Source organism: Antennarius striatus, chromosome 7 (assembly GCF_040054535.1).
Source record: "Antennarius striatus isolate MH-2024 chromosome 7, ASM4005453v1, whole genome shotgun sequence".
In the NCBI taxonomy this organism is placed as follows: domain Eukaryota; kingdom Metazoa; phylum Chordata; class Actinopteri; order Lophiiformes; family Antennariidae; genus Antennarius; species Antennarius striatus.
In genome coordinates, this window is record NC_090782.1 from 445,001 (window position 1) to 465,271 (window position 20,271).

The window sequence follows — 20,271 nt, forward strand, 5'->3', positions numbered from 1 at the left end:
AACAGACTAGGATTACTGCTAGAGGAACAGACTAGGATTACAGCTAGAGGAACAGACTAGGATTACTGCTAGAGGAGCAGACTGGGATTACTGCTAGAGGAGCAGACTGGGATTACTGCTAGAGGAACAGACTAGGATTACTGATAGAGGAACAGACTGGGATTACTGCTAGAGGAACAGACTAGGATTACTGCTAGAGGAACAGAGTAGGATTACTGCTAAAGGAACAGACTAGGATTACTGCTAGAGGAACACACTGGGATTGCTGCTAGAGGAACAGACTAGGATTACAGCTAGAGGAACAGACTAGGATTACACCTAGAGGAACAGACTAGGATTACAGCCAGAGGAACAGACTGGGATTGTTGCTAGAGGAACAGACTAAGATTACAGCTAGAGGAACAGACTAGGATTACACCTAGAGGAACAGACTAGGATTACAGCTAGAGGAACAGACTGGGATTATTACTAGAGGAACAGACTAGGATTACTGCTAGAGGAACAGACTAGGATTACTGCTAGAGGAACAGACTAGGATTACACCTAGAGGAACAGACTAGGATTACAGCTAGAGGAACAGACTGGGATTATTGCTAGAGGAACAGACTAGGATTACTGCTAAAGGAACAGACTAGGATTACTGCTAGAGGAACAGACTAGGATTACTGCTAGAGGAACAGACTAGGATTACTGCTAGAGGAACAGACTAGGATTACAGCTAGAGGAACAGACTGGGATTATTGCTAGAGGAACAGACTAGGATTACTGCTAGAGGAACAGACTAGGATTACACCTAGAGGAACAGACTAGGATTACAGCTAGAGGAACAGACTGGGATTACTGCTAGAGGAACAGACTGGGATTACAGCTAGAGGAACAGACTAGGATTACACCTAGAGGAACAGACCAGGATTACTGCTAGAGGAACAGACTAGGATTACAGCTAGAGGAACAGACTAGGATTACTAACTGATTTAAAACACACAAAGAGGAGACACCAGTTGTATGTTTTACCTGTGAGAATGGACAGAGATTATCTCGGTTACAGACTGGGCCTTTCCTGTTTAGGGCGTGTCCTAAAGGAGGGGGGATGGGAATATCAACAATGCACCGTATCAAATGTATTATCTCACAACCTAGTAACACACACACACACACACACACACACACACACACACACACACACACACACACACGTTTTTATGGTCATGATATGCAGTATAAAGAATAAAAGAATGTAGATGGTAAATACGTGATAACCTATGTACGTTTTTCTCACATTGATCCTTGGTTGGTCTCGTTCTGGGTCTGGATCTAGTTCTGGGTCTGGATCTAGTTCTGGGTCTGGATGTAGTTCTGGGTCTGGATCTAGTTCTGGGTCTGGATCTAGTTCTGGGTCTGGATCTAGTTCTGGGTCTGGTTCTGGTCGGGACATGTTGGGACTGGTGTGTCCTGCTGTCAGCCGCTGATGTTTGAAACAGAGGAGCATCATGGGTGTGTGTGCTGACCGTCAGCCGGTCCACACACTGATCACGGCCCACAGCGGTGTGTGTGTGTGTCACTAGTGTCCACCGGTGTCTAATCCTCTAGAGCAGCTCACAGTGAGTCCTGGAGACACTGAGTGTGTGTTCACACACACCATGTGTGCAGTGGCATCTGGGCGTGAACCAGTGAAGAGTTTGTGAGTGGCAGCTGCTTCCATACGGTGTGTGTGTGTGTGTGTGTGTGTGTGTGTGTGTGTGTGTGTGTGTGTGTGTGTGTGTGTGTGTGTGTGTGTGTGTGTGTGTGTGTGTGTGTGTGTGTGTGTGTGTGTGTGTGTGTGAGTGTGTGAGTGTGTGTGTAGCCATGAATGATGAGACGGAGCTGTCAGACATGACGCGCTGATCTACACGGCTTAATCTGACACGCGTGACAAGCAGTGTGTGTTAATCCTCTCCTCCCACCGAGTGTCGGAGTGTCTGGAGTCAGACGACACGTGTGGCCCCCAGTTTATCAGATGAACGTGTTCCAGTTCATCCACTGTGGGGGGAGATGAGACCAAACACCTGAGAGGTTCAGCTGGTGGATTATCGATGCTTTCATTCTACTGCTGTTTGTTTAAATTATAATAATCCTAACCTGCACTTCAGTCCATCAAACCGTGTGTGTGTGTGTGTGTGTGTGTGTGTGTGTGTGTGTGTGTGTGTGTGTGTGTGTGTGTTAAAGGTCCTCTACTGGACCCCCACCTTCACCTGCATGTCAGAACATCATGTGACCTGAGGAGGAGGGTGAGGGACATTTTGCAGATCACTCAGAGCAAGATAATGAATTACATACAGAAAATAATGATTAATCCCAGCGTAATCCAGTCCTGCACAACGGACAGCGTCTTCTGTCAGTGGTTTGTCCAGATTACTGCTACCAGAGTGAGTGTGTGGGAGAAGAGGCATCGAGTGTGTGTGTGTGTGTGTGTGTGTGTGTGTGTGTGTGTGTGTGTGTGTGTGTGTGTGTGTGTGTGTGTGTATGTTAGTGTGTGTGGGGGGGCTTGAGGGTCAGCAGCGGTAATCTGTTGAATCTCTTGGAGACAGACGCAGCATCTGTCCATCCTGACCCTAATCCTCCTCTCTGCTCCTCCATAATCCCTCCATCCCCCAGTGTGTGTGTGTGTGTGTGTGTGTGTGTGTGTGTGTGTGTGTGTGTGTGTGTGTGTGTGTGTGTGTGTGTGTGTGTGTGTCTGTGTGTGTGTGTGTGTGTGTGTTTCTTTTCAGTATTCAGTCATAAAATCTGTTCTGCTTTCGTGAGAAATTAAGGATGGCTTCTATAGAACACCGGTAGGTCTATCCATCCATGATCCATACATCTATCATCCACCCATCATCCACCCATCATCCACCCATCATCCACCCATCATCCATTCATCATCCATCCATCATCCACCCATCATCCACCCATCATCCATCCATCATCCACCCATCATCCATTCATCATCCATCCATCATCCACCCATCATCCACCCATCATCCACCCATCATCCATTCATCATCCATCCATCATCCACCCATCATCCACCCATCATCCACCCATCATCCATTCATCATCCATCCATCATCCACCCATCATCCACCCATCATCCACCCATCATCCATCCATCATCCATCCATCATCCACCCATCATCCAGAGTGCAGAGTGGTGGTGCTTCACCAGTACCAAACACACATGTGCACTAACTCACACTTTGTGTCTAGTGTTTCTGCTCCACTCAGGATTTTCTCGTGGCTCATTGTTCTTGGAGCTCCTCCTGCAGGAGAGCTGTGGTCATTAGTTCCACTGAAGCTGTGATTGATCACTGATCAGTCACAGCTCAGCTTTACCGATAACGACTGCATCACTGCGTTTATGTGACTAATCAATATACCAGCAGTCAGTTCTGAACTGTAAGTAATTAAGATATAATAACACAGAGATAAAGCCAAGCTGCATTCAGCCATGTGGTCTGAGTCCCTCCTGCTGCTTATTCTGGGATGTCCATCCGGGTTCCTACAGCTTGCTGGTGACATGGCTTCTGACTGTCGGAGGCTTCAGCTCCCGTTTCAACGGGTTTACAGCGCCACCTGCTGTATGAGAAGAAGACAACAGGGACAAAACCTTCACTATAACAGAGACTGGTTATCATTTGGTCCCTTCTCCTCTGTGTGTTTCTGGAAAGGACATTTGTCTGTACGTATCGTGTCTGTACGTATCGTGTCTGTAGGTATCGTGTCTGTAGGTGTCGTGTCTGTACGTATCGTGTCTGTAGGTATCGTGTCTGTAGGTATCGTGTCTGTAGGTATCGTGTCTGTAGGTGTCGTGTCTGTACGTATCGTGTCTGTACGTATGGTGTCTGTACGTATCGTGTCTGTACGCATCGTGTCTGTAGGTATCGTGTCTGTACGTATCGTGTCTGTAGTTGTCGTGTCTGTACGTATCGTGTCTGTAGGTGTCGTGTCTGTACATATCGTGTCTGTAGGTATCGTGTCTGTAGGTATCGTGTCTGTACGTATCGTGTCTGTACGTATCGTGTCTGTACGTATGGTGTCTGTACGTATCGTGTCTGTAGGTATCGTGTCTGTAGGTATCGTGTCTGTACGTATCCTGTCTGTAGGTATCGTGTCTGTAGGTATCGTGTCTGTAGGTATCGTGTCTGTACGTATGGTGTCTGTACGTATCGTGCCTGTAGGTGTCGTGTCTGTACGTATCGTGTCTGTAGGTATCGTGTCTGTAGGTATCGTGTCTGTACGTATGGTGTCTGTACGTATCGTGTCTGTACGTATGGTGTCTGTACGTATCGTGTCTGTAGGTATCGTGTCTGTAGGTGTCGTGTCTGTACGTATCGTGTCTGTACGTATGGTGTCTGTACGTATCGTGTCTGTACGTATCGTGTCTGTAGGTATCGTGTCTGTACGTATCGTGTCTGTAGGTGTCGTGTCTGTACGTATCGTGTCTGTAGGTGTCGTGTCTGTACGTATCGTGTCTGTAGGTATCGTGTCTGTAGGTATCGTGTCTGTACGTATCGTGTCTGTACGTATCGTGTCTGTACGTATGGTGTCTGTACGTATCGTGTCTGTAGGTATCGTGTCTGTAGGTATCGTGTCTGTACGTATCCTGTCTGTACGTATCGTGTCTGTAGGTATCGTGTCTGTAGGTATCGTGTCTGTACGTATCGTGTCTGTACGTATCGTGTCTGTACGTATGGTGTCTGTACGTATCGTGTCTGTAGGTATCGTGTCTGTAGGTATCGTGTCTGTACGTATCGTGTCTGTACGTATCGTGTCTGTAGGTATCGTGTCTGTAGGTATCGTGTCTGTACGTATCGTGTCTGTACGTATCGTGTCTATAGGTATCGTGTCTGTACGTATCGTGTCTGTACGTATCGTGTCTGTACGTATGGTGTCTGTACGTATCGTGTCTGTAGGTATCGTGTCTGTAGGTATCGTGTCTGTACGTATCCTGTCTGTAGATATCGTGTCTGTAGGTATCGTGTCTGTAGGTATCGTGTCTGTACGTATGGTGTCTGTACGTATCGTGCCTGTAGGTGTCGTGTCTGTACGTATCGTGTCTGTAGGTATCGTGTCTGTAGGTATCGTGTCTGTACGTATGGTGTCTGTACGTATCGTGTCTGTACGTATGGTGTCTGTACGTATCGTGTCTGTAGGTATCGTGTCTGTAGGTGTCGTGTCTGTACGTATGGTGTCTGTACGTATCGTGCCTGTAGGTGTCGTGTCTGTACGTATCGTGTCTGTAGGTATCGTGTCTGTAGGTATCGTGTCTGTACGTATCGTGTCTGTACGTATCGTGTCTGTACGTATCGTGTCTGTACGTATCGTGTCTGTAGGTATCGTGTCTGTAGGTATCGTGTCTGTACGTATCGTGTCTGTACGTATCGTGTCTGTAGGTATCGTGTCTGTAGGTATCGTGTCTGTACGTATCGTGTCTGTACGTATCGTGTCTATAGGTATCGTGTCTGTACGTATCGTGTCTGTACGTATCGTGTCTGTACGTATCGTGTCTGTAGGTATCGTGTCTGTAGGTATCGTGTCTGTACGTATGGTGTCTGTACGTATGGTGTCTGTACGTATCGTGTCTGTAGGTATCGTGTCTGTACGTATCGTGTCTGTACGTATCGTGTCTGTAGGTGTCGTGTCTGTACGTATCGACTCTGTACATATCGTGTCTGTACGTATCGTGTCTGTACGTATGGTGTCTGTACGTATCGTGTCTGTAGGTATCGTGTCTGTACGTATGGTGTCTGTACGTATCGTGTCTGTAGGTATCGTGTCTGTACGTATCGTGTCTGTACGTATGGTGTCTGTACGTATCGTGTCTGTAGGTATCGTGTCTGTAGGTATCGTGTCTGTAGGTATCCTGTCTGTACGTATCGTGTCTGTAGGTATCGTGTCTGTAGGTATCGTGTCTGTACGTATGGTGTCTGTACGTATCGTGCCTGTAGGTGTCGTGTCTGTACGTATCGTGTCTGTAGGTATCGTGTCTGTAGGTATCGTGTCTGTACGTATCGTGTCTGTACGTATCGTGTCTGTACGTATGGTGTCTGTACGTATCGTGTCTGTAGGTATCGTGTCTGTAGGTATCGTGTCTGTACGTATCGTGTCTGTAGGTATCGTGTCTGTAGGTATCGTGTCTGTACGTATCGTGTCTGTAGGTGTCGTGTCTGTACGTATCGTGTCTGTAGGTGTCGTGTCTGTACGTATCGTGTCTGTAGGTGTCGTGTCTGTACGTATCGTGTCTGTAGGTATCGTGTCTGTAGGTATCGTGTCTGTACGTATCGTGTCTGTACGTATCGTGTCTGTACGTATGGTGTCTGTACGTATCGTGTCTGTAGGTATCGTGTCTGTAGGTATCGTGTCTGTACGTATCCTGTCTGTACGTATCGTGTCTGTAGGTATCGTGTCTGTAGGTATCGTGTCTGTACGTATGGTGTCTGTACGTATCGTGCCTGTAGGTGTCGTGTCTGTACGTATCGTGTCTGTAGGTATCGTGTCTGTAGGTATCGTGTCTGTACGTATCGTGTCTGTACGTATCGTGTCTGTACGTATGGTGTCTGTACGTATCGTGTCTGTAGGTATCGTGTCTGTAGGTATCGTGTCTGTACGTATCGTGTCTGTACGTATCATGTCTGTAGGTATCGTGTCTGTAGGTATCGTGTCTGTACGTATCGTGTCTATAGGTATCGTGTCTGTACGTATCGTGTCTGTACGTATCGTGTCTGTACGTATCGTGTCTGTAGGTATCGTGTCTGTAGGTATCGTTTCTGTACGTATGGTGTCTGTACGTATGGTGTCTGTACGTATCGTGTCTGTAGGTATCGTGTCTGTACGTATCGTGTCTGTACGTATCGTGTCTGTAGGTGTCGTGTCTGTACGTATCGACTCTGTACGTATCGTGTCTGTACGTATCGTGTCTGTACGTATGGTGTCTGTACGTATCGTGTCTGTAGGTATCGTGTCTGTACGTATGGTGTCTGTACGTATCGTGTCTGTAGGTATCGTGTCTGTACGTATCGTGTCTGTACGTATCGTGTCTGTACGTATCGTGTCTGTAGGTATCGTGTCTGTACGTATCTTGTCTGTACGTATCGTGTCTGTACGTATCGTGTCTGTACGTATCGTGTCTGTACGTATCGTGTCTGTACGTATCGTGTCTGTACGTATGGTGTCTGTACGTATCGTGTCTGTACGTATCGTGTCTGTACGTATCGTGTCTGTACGTATCTTGTCTGTACGTATCGTGTCTGTACGTATCGTGTCTGTACGTATCGTGTCTGTACGTATCGTGTCTGTAGGTGTCGTGTCTGTACGTATCGACTCTGTTCTTATCGTGTCTGTACGTATCGTGTCTGTACGTATCGTGTCCGTACGTATCGTGTCTGTAGGTATCGTGTCTGAAGGTATCGTGTCTGTACGTATCTTGTCTGTACATATCGTGTCTCGTAGATATCGTGTCTATACGTATCTTGTCTGTACGTATCGTGTCCATACGTATCGTGTCTGTAGGTATCGTGTCTGAAGGTATCGTGTCTGTACGTATCGTGTCTGTACATATCGTGTCTCGTAGGTATCGTGTCTGTACGTATCGTGTCTGTACGTATCGTGTCTGTACGTATCGTGTCCGTACGTATCGTGTCTGTAGGTATCGTGTCTGAAGGTATCGTGTCTGTACGTATGATGTCTGTAGGTATCGTGTCTGTAGGAATCGTGTCTGTACGTATCGTGTCTGTACGTATCGTGTCTGTACGTATCGTGTCTGTACGTATCGTGGCTGAAGGTATCGTGTCTGTACGTATCGTGTCTGTACATATCGTGTCTCGTAGGTATCGTGTCTGTACGTATCTTGTCTGTACGTATCGTGTCTGTACGTATCGTGTCTGTAGGTATCTTGTCTGTAGGTATCGTGTCTGTACGGATCGTGTCTGTACGTATCGTGTCTGTACGTATCGTGTCTGTAGGTATCGTGTCTGTACGTATCGTGTCTGTACATATTGTGTCTCGTAGGTATGGTGTCTGTACGTATCGTGTCTGTATGTATGGTGTCTGTACGTATCGTTTCTGTACGTGTCTGTACATATCGTGTCTGTAGGTATCGTGTCTGTACGTATCTTGTCTGTACGTATTGTGTCTGTACGTGTCTGTACGTATCGACTCTGTACGTATCGTGTCTGTAGGTATCGTGTCTTGTAGGTATCATGTCTGTACGTACCGTGTCTGTACGTATCGTGTATGGGGAGGGTTCAGAAACGTTTAAATTACCCTAAATAATAAAATAAATAGTTTTTTGCTATAAGTAAAATTAAAGAATCTTCTTCTTCTTTTCCTTTCGGCTTTTCCCTTCAGGGGTCGCCACAGCGAATCAATTTCCTCCATCTAGCCCTGTCCTTTGAATCCTCTTCTCTCACACCAACTACCTTCATGTCCTCTTTCACTACATCCATAAACCTCCTCTTTGGTCTTCCTCTAGGCCTCCTGCCTGGCAGTTCAGAACTCAGCATCCTTCTACCAATATATTCACTATCTCTCCTCTGGACATGTCCAAACCATCTCAGTCTGGCCTCTCTGACTTTATCTCCAAAACCTCTAACATGTGCTGTCCCTCTGATGTACTCATTCCTGATCCTATCCATCCTGGTCACTCCCAGAGAGAACCTCAGCATCTTCATCTCTGCTACCTCCAGCTCTGTCTCCTGTCTTTTCCTCAGTGACACTGTCTCTAGACCAAACAACATCGCTGGTCTCACCACAGTTTTGTACACCTTTCCTTTCATTTTAGCTGAAACTCTTCTATCACACATCACACCTGACACTTTCCTCCACCCGTTCCATCCTGCCTGGACACGCTTCTTCACCTCTTTTCCACACTCTCCATTGCTCTGGACTGTTGAGCCTAAGTACTTCAAATCCTCCACCTTCTTGATCTCTTCTCCCTGTAACCTCACTCTTCCACTTGGGTCCCTCTCATTCACACACATGTACTCTGTCTTACTGCGGCTAACCTTCATTCCTCTCCTTTCCAGGACAAACCTCCACCTCTCTAGCTTCTCCACCTGTTCCCTGCTCTCACTACAGATCACAATGTCATCTGCAAACATCATAGTCCATGGAGATTCCTGTCTAACCTGGTCTGTCAGCCTGTCCATCACCATAGCAACAAGAAGGGGCTCAGAGCTGATCCCTGATGCAGTCCCACCTCCACCTTGAACTCCTCTGTCACACCTACACACACCTCACCACTGTCTTACAGTCCTCATACATGTCCTGCACCGCTCTAACATACTTCTCTGCCACTCCAGACTTCCTCATACAATACCACAGTTCCTCTCTGGACACCCTGTCATCAGCTTTCTCCAGATCTACAAAAACACAATGCAGCTCCCTCTGGCCTTCTCTGTACTTCTCTATCAACATCCTCAGAGCAAATACTGCATCTGTAGTACTCTTTTTTGGCATGAAACCATACTGCTGCTCACAAATGTTCACTTCTGCCCTTAGTCTAGCTTCCACTACTCTCTCCCATAACTTCATTGTATGGCTCATCAGCTTTATTCCTCTGTAGTTGCCACAACTCTGCACATCTCCCTTGTTCTTAAAAATGGGCACCAGCACACTTCTCCTCCATTCCTCAGGCATCTTCTCACTATCTAAGATCCTGTTGAACAACCCAGTCAGAAACTCTACTGCCACCTCTCCTAGACACTTCCATACCTCTACAGGTATATCATCAGGACCGACTGCCTTTCCACTCTAACCCTAACCCTGTCCTTAATCACCCTAACCTGCTGCACATCCTTCCCATCTCTGTCTCTCTGTCTTGCCAACCGGTATAGATCAGTCTCTCCCTCCTTACTGTCCAACCTAGCATACAAGTCATCATAAGCTTCTTGTTTGGCCTTTGCTACCTCTACCTTCACCTTACGCTGCATCTCCCTGTACTCCTGTCTACTCTCCTCAGTCCTCTCAGTGTCCCACTTCTTCTTAGCTAACCTCTTTCTCTGTATACACTCCTGTACCTCCTCATTCCACCACCAAGTCTCCTTATCTACTTTCCTTCCAGATGACACACCAAGTACTCTCCTACCTGTCTCCCTGATCACATTAGCTGTAGTTGTCCAGTCATCTGGAAGCACCTCCTGACCACCCAGAGCCTGTCTGAACTCCTTCCTAAAAGTCATGCAACACTCTTCCTTTTTCAGCTTCCACCATTTCATCTTCTGCTCTGCCTTTGTCGTCTTCATCTTCCTCACCACCAGAGTCATCCTACACACCACCATCCTATGCTGTTTGGCTACACTCTCACCTACCACTACTTTACAGTCACTGATCTCTTTCAGGTTACACCGTCTACACCAGATGTAGTCTACCTGTGTGCTCCTACCACCACTCTTATAGGTCACTCTATGTTCCTGCCTCTTCTGGAAGAAAGTATTCACTACAGCCATTTCCATCCTTTTTGCAAAGTCAACTACCGTCTGTCCTTCTGCGTTCCTCTCCTGGATACCAAACCTGCCCATCACCTCCTCATCACCTCTGTTTCCTGCACCAACATGTCCATTGAAGTCTGCTCCAATGACAACTCTCTCACTTCTAGGTATGCTCTGCATCATTTCGTCAAAGTCCGACCAGAATTTCTCCTTCTCCTCCAGCTCACATCCTACCTGTGGAGCATACCCGCTAACAACATTGAACATCACACCTTCTATTTCTAGCTTCAGACTCATCACTCTATCCGACACTCTTTTTACCTCCAGGACATTCCTAACAAACTCCTCCTTCAAGATAACTCCTCCTCCATTTCTCTTCCCATCTACACCATGATAGAACAACTTGAACCCTGCTCCTAAACTTCTAGCCTTGCTACCTTTCCACCTGGTCTCCTGGACACACAGTATGTCTACCTTCCTCCTCTGCATCATGTCAACCAACTCTCTACCTTTTCCTGTCATAGTTCCAACATTCAACGTTCCTACTCTCAGTCCTATACTCTTGGTGTTCCTCTTCTCTTTCTTCGTGCGAACGCACTTTCCTCCTGTCCTTCTTCGACCAACAGTAATCCAATTTCCACCGGCGCCCTGTAGGTCAACAGCGCCGATGGCGGTCGTTGTTAACCCGGGCCTCGACCAATCCGGTATGGAAGTCATAGGTTTGATTCGCATCTTTGATTTGGCAAAAGTTTTACGCCGGATGCCCTTCCTGACGCAACCCTCTGTATTTATCCGGGCTTGGGACCGGCACAATAAGACACTGGCTGGTGTCCTCTTGTTGCTACATTAAGTAAAATTAAAGAATAAAAGCAGTCAAACCAGAAATGAAACCATTAAAGCCAAAGACTTGACCTTAAACTGAAAACTTCCTTTAACTGTTAATTGGGCTCAAACAGACCTCATTCAAACACCTCCCGAATATAACATTTGTGTATGACCTCTTGAACTGGTTGATGTCTGGACTGACCCTCCACTCAAGTCTGTTCCACAGCTTCACTCCATTACACACACACACACACACACACACACACACACACACACACACACACACACACACACACACATACACGCACAAACACACACACACATGTTGCTCAGTATTGTTTTAACTGGTCGTACTTTTAAGTTGAGCTTTCTTCTTCAGTTGTAATGCCCTTCTCGATCACTGAACATTGTTTGGATGCTACTTGGTGCTAAATAGTTTCTTACTTTAAACCTTATTATTTCAGTTTTATATTCAACAAGGTCCATGAACTTCATGGAGAATGATTGTAGAAACAGTCTGTTGGTGTGCTCCAGATAGCCTACCTTATTAACTATTCTAATAGCTCCTTTTTGTAGAATGCACAATAGGTTCAAGTTACCTTTATAGGTGTTACCCCAAATCTCTGCACAAATAATGTAGATAGGGTAGCACAAGTGAACAAAATAAGATATATAGTGATTTGTGGTCCAATGTGTGCATTGTTTTACCCAGAACTGCAATACTACGTGCAAGCTTTGTTCTCATGTGAGTTATTTGGGGTTTCCAGCAGATTTTGTGGTTCAGTAGTGCGCCCAGAAATTAGTTTTCATCAACTCTTTCGATTTTAGCATCATCTACCATCATTTGCACATGTACATCTATTGTGCGGTTTCCAAATAGCATAATCTTGGTTTTACTCAGATTCAAAGTGTAGTGGGGTGCAATTTTTCTTAAGACAGGACACAGTGTAAAAGTACAAGATATTTATTTGTCAATTCAAATCATGCATAGGTTGAGTCTAAGTCCAATAATATCATGGATGACACAGACAGACAGACAAGGTTAACAAATACTTATCTAATTATAATGAGATCTCTGGTCACATCACTGTTCGTCCTTCGAAGCTTTATTACAGAATATTCTGGGCACAGGAGACTTACAGACAAGAGCTGCAGCGGTTCACAAGTGCAGAGATACGAAAGGCTCACACATCATTCACACCGCCCATGTCTGTGGGCGGTATGAATGTGTTGTTTAATCTCGACACATCTGCTTTCAACCAGTTCTTTACGGCTCTCACTTGGTACGACATGACCTCCAGACGTTAACAAAAATGTCAAGTCGACAATTTCACAAAACTATTTGATGACATAATATAATCAGTCACGCAAAACCCATGAGGACACATCTGCAGACATTCTCTGGATGACCCTGTGCAGAAACATACAAAAACATTCTAATTTCAGGTACAGTGTCTGAGATGATCTGGCTAGCTGCTTCTGTCAGTGTCTAACTTCTTCAAGGAGACCCACAGTCATGCAAGCATTTCCAAAATATGGTCTAACAGTAGATTATGTCCATACAGAGCCTTCATGACCTCGGGACCGCCTGGTGCCACCTTCACGAGCGCTGAATGATTTCACACACACACACACACACACACACACACACACACACACACAGAGATATAGATATAATCATACAGAGCCTTCAGTGTTTGCAAGACCAATGATGCAATACAGATCACACCAGAACACCAATACAACAATCCAGATCGTTTTTTCCATGAAATGATATTATTTTATTATATTATATTATTATATTATTTTATTGTATTATTTTATTGTATTTAAAACATTCCACCACAAAAGACAATTTACGTCAAACCAGTGTTTCAATTTACTCATTTCTGCAGTGGTGACCTCTAAAAGCTGCTGAAGGTTTTCCCCTGAACAAAATTAATTGGTGTCATCGGCAAATAAAATAAATTTCAACTTATTTGACACGTTACAACTATCATTGATATATAGAATGGATAGTATCGGGCCTACAATGACCCCTGTGGGACTCCACAGGTAATGTCAGCCCAGGTTGATTTGTAGTCACCTGTCTGTACAAACTGCTGTCTATGTTGATGTAACTCTTCAGTCAACTTAATGCCCCCCCCATCTTACACCACACCTGTCTAGTTTTTTAAACAACATGTCAGTAATGGTGTCACAAGCTCAACAAATGTTCCCAATACATATTTCTGGCTATCAGTACAGTCAGTGATCTCTGTCGGTTCCAGTAGTGCCATTGCTGTTGACCTGCTTGTCCTGACCCCGGACTGACTGTCTGTCAAAAGGTTATTTTCAATGAAATCATCTCATCTTTTAACAATTTTTTTTTAAATATTTTAGAGAACTAGCAGAGTAATTGGCCTATAATTAGTGAAATGATGTTTTTCTCCGGCTTTACATACTGTGATGTAGGTCAATAGATCCATAATACAATGTTGGGGTTAGGGTTCAGGTTGAGGTTGGGGTTGGGGTTATGGTAGAGGTTAGTTTAATTTAGTTTATTCAGTTTATTTTCTTCTTTCCAGACATGTTATTACAACATATTTTACTTTCATCAGTGTTGGACCATCAGCAACATCATTCGAAAAGAAAAAAAAAAAGGGTTGACGGGTAGACGCCATTGGCTTGTGAGGTTCCCGTCCCCTAAATCAACAACATCTCTCTCATTGCAGCACATTGTCAACCAATACATACTTTGTATGTCACAAATCAATTTCTATTATTTTATTCTGGTACATTGTTGTTTTAATCCATCCATTTATCCTTTGCACACCTCTTTGTCAGTTCTTGAGAAGAGTCCAATTTTATTAATGTTCATTTTGTTATTCGTTTCAAGGCTTGTTTCTGGTCAAATGTATTATTAATCGCCGTTGGAAAGACTTGCTTTGTGTGGTTGAGTTGATGTTGCTTTCTGTGCCTTCCACACTCCTAATCACCGGCGTCAGCATCCCGGTTTCTGGCCTTCACATCCAAACGTTTTCCCCATTTCTCCAGCTTTTGGGTGATATCCTCCTTGAGCCGAGCATTGGACTCCTCATGCCGGTCACTCATCCTGGCTATGGCTTCATTCAGCATGATGGCCATAGCCTCCTTATACACCCTGGCCGTTGCCTCTGCTGCTCGGTCGGAATCCTCTTGTGCTTTGGTCTGTTGTAATCTCATTGTTCTCAGCTTGCGGTGCAGCATGAAAACACCAAAACCCAGTGCTGTTATCCCGATTGTCATGGTGGTGAAGATGTTCACATCCTCGACGTCCTCCACATCCAGTGGGGCCAGGCACATAGTTCTGAAAGTATCCCAGCTGTCCAGCATGTAGCCAGCCAAAAAAGTCCCATTTGGACAGTGGGGCTGCGCTCACCAGTTTCGACAGGTCTGGTGGAAAAAAATTCTGTCGATCGCTAAGTGACCAGTTCAGTAGGTTCATCTTGGTTAGCAGACTTCGTGTCTTCTTCTTCTTTTCCTTTCAGCTTTTCCCTTCAGGGGTCGCCACAGCGAATCAATTTCCTCCATCTAGCCCTGTCCTTTGAATCCTCTTCTCTCACACCAACTACCTTCATGTCCTCTTTCACTACATCCATAAACCTCCTCTTTGGTCTTCCTCTAGGCCTCCTGCCTGGCAGTTCAGAACTCAGCATCCTTCTACCAATATATTCACTATCTCTCCTCTGGACATGTCCAAACCATCTCAGTCTGGCCTCTCTGACTTTATCTCCAGAACCTCTAACATGTGCTGTCCCTCTGATGTACTCATTCCTGATCCTATCCATCCTGGTCACTCCCAGAGAGAACCTCAGCATCTTCATCTCTGCTACCTCCAGCTCTGTCTCCTGTCTTTTCCTCAGGGACACTGTCTCTAGACCAAACAACATCGCTGGTCTCACCACAGTTTTGTACACCTTTCCTTTCATTTTAGCTGAAACTCTTCTATCACACATCACACCTGACACTTTCCTCCACCCGTTCCATCCTGCCTGGACACGCTTCTTCACCTCTTTTCCACACTCTCCATTGCTCTGGACTGTTGAGCCTAAGTACTTCAAATCCTCGATCTTCTTGATCTCTTCTCCCTGTAACCTCACTCTTCCACTTGGGTCCCTCTCATTCACACACATGTACTCTGTCTTACTGCGGCTAACCTTCATTCCTCTCCTTTCCAGGACAAACCTCCACCTCTCTAGCTTCTCCTCCACCTGTTCCCTGCTCTCACTGTAGATCACAATGTCATCTGCAAACATCATAGTCCATGGAGATTCCTGTCTGACCTCGTCTGTCAGCCTGTCCATCACCATAGCAACAAGAAGAGGCTGATCCCTGATGCAGTCCCACCTCCACCTTGAACTCCTCTGTCACACCTACACACACCTCACCACTGTCTTACAGTCCTCATACATGTCCTGCACCGCTCTAACATACTTCTCTGCCACTCCAGACTTCCTCATACAATACCACAGTTCCTCTCTGGACACCCTGTCATCAGCTTTCTCCAGATCTACAAAAACACAATGCAGCTCCCTCTGGCCTTCTCTGTACTTCTCTATCAACATCCTCAAAGTAAATACTACATCTGTAGTACTCTTTTTTGGCATGAAACCATACTGCTGCTCACAAATGTTCACTTCTGCCCTTAGTCTAGCTTCCACTACTCTCTCCCATAACTTCATTGTATGGCTCATCAGCTTTATTCCTCTGTAGTTGCCACAACTCTGCACATCTCCCTTGTTCTTAAAAATGGGCACCAGCACACTTCTCCTCCATTCCTCAGGCATCTTCTCACTATCTAAGATCCTGTTGAACAACCCAGTCAGAAACTCTACTGCCACCTCTCCTAGACACTTCCATACCTCTACAGGTATATCATCAGGACCGACTGCCTTTCCACTCTAACCCTAACCCTGTCCTTAATCACCCTAACCTGCTGCACGTCCTTCCCATCTCTGTCTCTCTGTCTTGCCAACCGGTATAGATCAGTCTCTCCCTCCTTACTGTCCAACCTAGCATACAAGTCATCATAAGCTTCTTGTTTGGCCTTTGCTACCTCTACCTTCACCTTACGCTGCATCTCCCTGTACTCCTGTCTACTCTCCTCAGTCCTCTCAGTGTCCCACTTCTTCTTAGCTAACCTCTTTCTCTGTATACACTCCTGTACCTCCTCATTCCACCACCAAGTCTCCTTATCTACTTTCCTTCCAGATGACACACCAAGTACTCTCCTACCTGTCTCCCTGATCACATTAGCTGTAGTTGTCCAGTCATCTGGAAGCACCTCCTGACCACCCAGAGCCTGTCTGAACTCCTTCCTAAAAGTCATGCAACACTCTTCCTTTTTCAGCTTCCACCATTTCATCTTCTGCTCTGCCTTTGTCCTCTTCATCTTCCTCACCACCAGAGTCATCCTACACACCACCATCCTATGCTGTTTGGCTACACTCTCACCTACCACTACTTTACAGTCACTGATCTCTTTCAGGTTACACCGTCTACACCAGATGCTTGGCAGACTTTGTGTGATGATATAAAAAAAGGTTAGGTTGAGGTTAGGGTTAGTGTTGGGGTTGGGGTAAAGGTTGGGGTTGGGGTTGGGGTAAAGGTTAGGGTTGGGGTTGGGGTTAGTTTTGGGGTTAGGGTGGTGTTTCTTTCCGGTCCATTGCTAACCTTCTGCTGGTGTTCAGTCGTTGCATATCGTTCTAAAACATCACACACACGTTTACACCACATTCAGGTCCTTTGTGACCCACTCTGCCACACCATCCAGTGGCTGATGATAACCTCTCTGCTCCCATCTGTTTGACTCCAGGGCCTGAAGGCAGCAGACAACGACCCCACCGCCCCCCCATACGACTCCCTCCTGGTGTTTGACTACGAGGGCAGCGGCTCTACCGCCGGCTCCCTCAGCTCCCTGCACTCCTCCTCCAGCTGTGGGGACCAGGACTACGACTACCTGGGCGAATGGGGGCCACGCTTCCGCAAGCTGGCTGACCTGTATGGTGGAGGAAATGATTAGCATCCTCTACCCCTCCAGAAAGCACCCTCCCCACACCACCTGCCCTCTCAGGCTCAGGTGGGATGGCTGAAGGAGGAGAGGGGTAAACATGGATTGGCACTTCTCTATTCCCGCTGGACAGCTTGTAAAGACATTTTCTACCCCTGTTGATGGCTGGTGACACGAGAGACTACTCTGACTCCGAGGCATGTCACAAAGACGAGCAGCCAGACAGGTGCTCTCTGAGGAACGTCCATGGGGGGGGGGCTGTGACGGCCACGCTACAGACGCTCATTTACACTTGAATTCGACAGAACAGGAGCCGTGGAGTCAACGTGCCTTTTTGTACATTCTTTTGATTGTGTTCAGTCCCAACCAGTAAATGTTCATGGTGTTCTGTGTGTGTGTGTGTGTGTGTGTGTGTGTGTGTGTGTGTGTGTGTGTGTGTGTGTGTGTGTGTGTGTGTGTGTGTGTGTGTGTGTGTGTGACTCATTTCCACAGACACACTGGATGGACATTCTACAGGGCACACCCCCTACGAGGTGCCTTGGATGAACCTCCTCCCAAAAACAAGGCTACCCCGTACAGTTCTGGGTTACAAAGCTTTTCTATCGGATTGAGTTTGAACATTTTGTTGACTGTTTCTATGGACTTTATTTATCAGAAGCACATGGTCCAAAGTTCAAGAGAGTTCAGGATGTGTCAAAGCCCCCTTCATCTACTGACATAGGGCAGAAGTAAGGTTTGAGTGTCTCTGAACGGTTCAAAGGCCTGAATCCAACCAATCATCTCCCGGTTCCCCTGGAGACATTATGTCATGACGACAGACAAATCCATCCAGCAGCTTGAGTGCAGTTATAAATGTTCTTAGTAACACGGAGGACAAATACCGTAGGGCCCGAATATAAGACGGTGTTTTTTGCATTGAATTAAGACTGAAAAAGTGGGGGTCGTCTTACATTCAGGGTCTAGACATTATACCCATTCACAACGCTAGATGGCGCCAGATATCTTTAAAGCGAATGCTGAACTAACTCCCCAGGACAAAGCCAACCCCTGTCACGATGAAGAAAAATAAAAATAGCGTTAAGACAGAAAAGAGAAGAAAATAAGAGAAGAGATAACAGAAAATGGAGAAACGTAGCGACAATCTGGAGTTCTGACATCACAGATCTCTGCTACTCTCAAGTTTAACCAGTTTCCATTATTTTATTACAATGTTGTTCCTTATTCAGATTTGTTTCAAGACGACAGTTACAGTCAGACCTCACTGATGGTTAATGCAGTTATTGCAGTTTTGTTGTTTTATCACAGTAGATTGGTTTATTTACATTTCAGAAACCGGAAGCCATTCATTTACCAATGTGATTGTACTTTAGTTTACATGTTCAGATCTTAAGATGTGACAGACAGTTTTTGCATGATTTGAATGAGGCAAAATAACATCCTTTTTCTCTAAAATATATTGTTATAATCATTTGTTTCAGATGAACTGTAATTATTTCTGTTTAAAAATTAAATTTGGTGTTCGAAAAGTCTTTTTTCAAACTCGAGTCTTGAAAAAGGGGGTCGTCTTATGATCAGGGGCGTCTTATATTCGGGCCAAACGGTACTGTTTCACTGAGGAAGACATTATATTAAAAGTGCAGGAATCATTTTTAAACATATCTAATGACATAATAGTTTTGGTACTAAGCATTAAGAGTTCCAGAGAAGTACCATTAACCAAAATAAGAACAAATAATAGATTGAGTGCAGAAATATAAAAGAATGGTCTGTGTGTTTTTGAGGATTGTTCCACTTTTACGATTTCAAAGTATCGACCAAACGTCACGTTCAGGAACCTTCACTGAATTTAAAATGGATTAGCACCACCTTTCTGCATTGTGTGTGTGTGTGTGTGTGTGTGTGTGTGTGTGTGTGTGTGTGTGTGTGTGTGTGTGTGTGTGTGTGTGTGTGTGTGTGTGTGTGTTGGGGGTCACTAGTCAAACCCAGGGCTGTACAAAGAGCTGCCAGTTTTGCCGGTTCGGCGTTTAAACCCATGAGAGGACGTGTACAGTCACGATACACTTTAAATAGACACCCCCTGTTTCTGGTTTACTTTTCTCTCATGTCATTTATGCAGCAGATTGAAAATAAAGACAAAAGTCTTTGTTAGCAAAAGAACTTTTCCAATGCTCTGCTGTGGTGGGTGAAATACAAAAGGTAATGTTTCTCCGTCTGCCTTAGTGTTTTCTGGGACTCTAACTTCCTCCTCACTGGAAACTGAAATCTGTACAGACTGTATTATTTGTCTCTTGTTGTTCTTTTGACTGCTCTCTGATAATGACATGCTAATATTCTGAATCCTTGTATATGTGAAATTTGGATTACAAATTAAAATGTTTTTGCATGTTTTTATTATTTTTATTAAGGAAAAACATTCCATAACTTCTCAAATGTTTCCAAAAGAGCCATTATACACACACACACACACACACACACACACACACCACTAAGCCAGCTCAGTAGCTGGTTACATGTTGAAGAGCCTTCATTGATTTTTAGCTCCTAAAGGGCGGTCACGTTGTGGTGGGGGTTTCGTTTCTCTTCAGACAGGACACAGTGTGTTAAACACAAATATTTATTTTGTCAATTCTAATCAAAGCCGAGTAGCAGTACAGTAGTACCATCAGTAGGGGGAGTATGAGCCCGATAACATCATCGATGATATTGACAGACAGACAGGTTCAACAGATACTGATCACATCATGATGAGAGCTCTGGAGACGATGAATGGTCCATTGAGGTGTTGTTACAGAATATTCTGGGTACAGGAAGAAACTTCAAGTACAAACTAAAACATGGATCACATCTCTTTTTATACTCTAAAGGTGTAACTATGGGATGTGTGAATCAGTTGTTTAACTTTGTTCCCTCTGCTCTCCACTAATCCTTCCCCCAGTTTCAGTAGGTGCATCATGACCTCAAGAAGTTAGC

General features: G+C 45.2%; 1 protein-coding gene across 1 annotated transcript in view; it reads left to right on the top strand.

Moving 5' to 3' along the window:
• Positions 1-19,687, top strand: part of LOC137598499 (cadherin-2-like) — a 104,067-nt gene extending 84,380 nt beyond the window's left edge. The window contains exon 16 of the mRNA XM_068318715.1: positions 17,107-19,687. Coding sequence (XP_068174816.1) covers positions 17,107-17,313 — 207 coding nt within the window. The 3' untranslated portion in view covers positions 17,314-19,687. The remainder of the gene's footprint in view (positions 1-17,106) is intronic.
• The last annotated feature ends 584 nt before the right edge of the window (positions 19,688-20,271 follow it).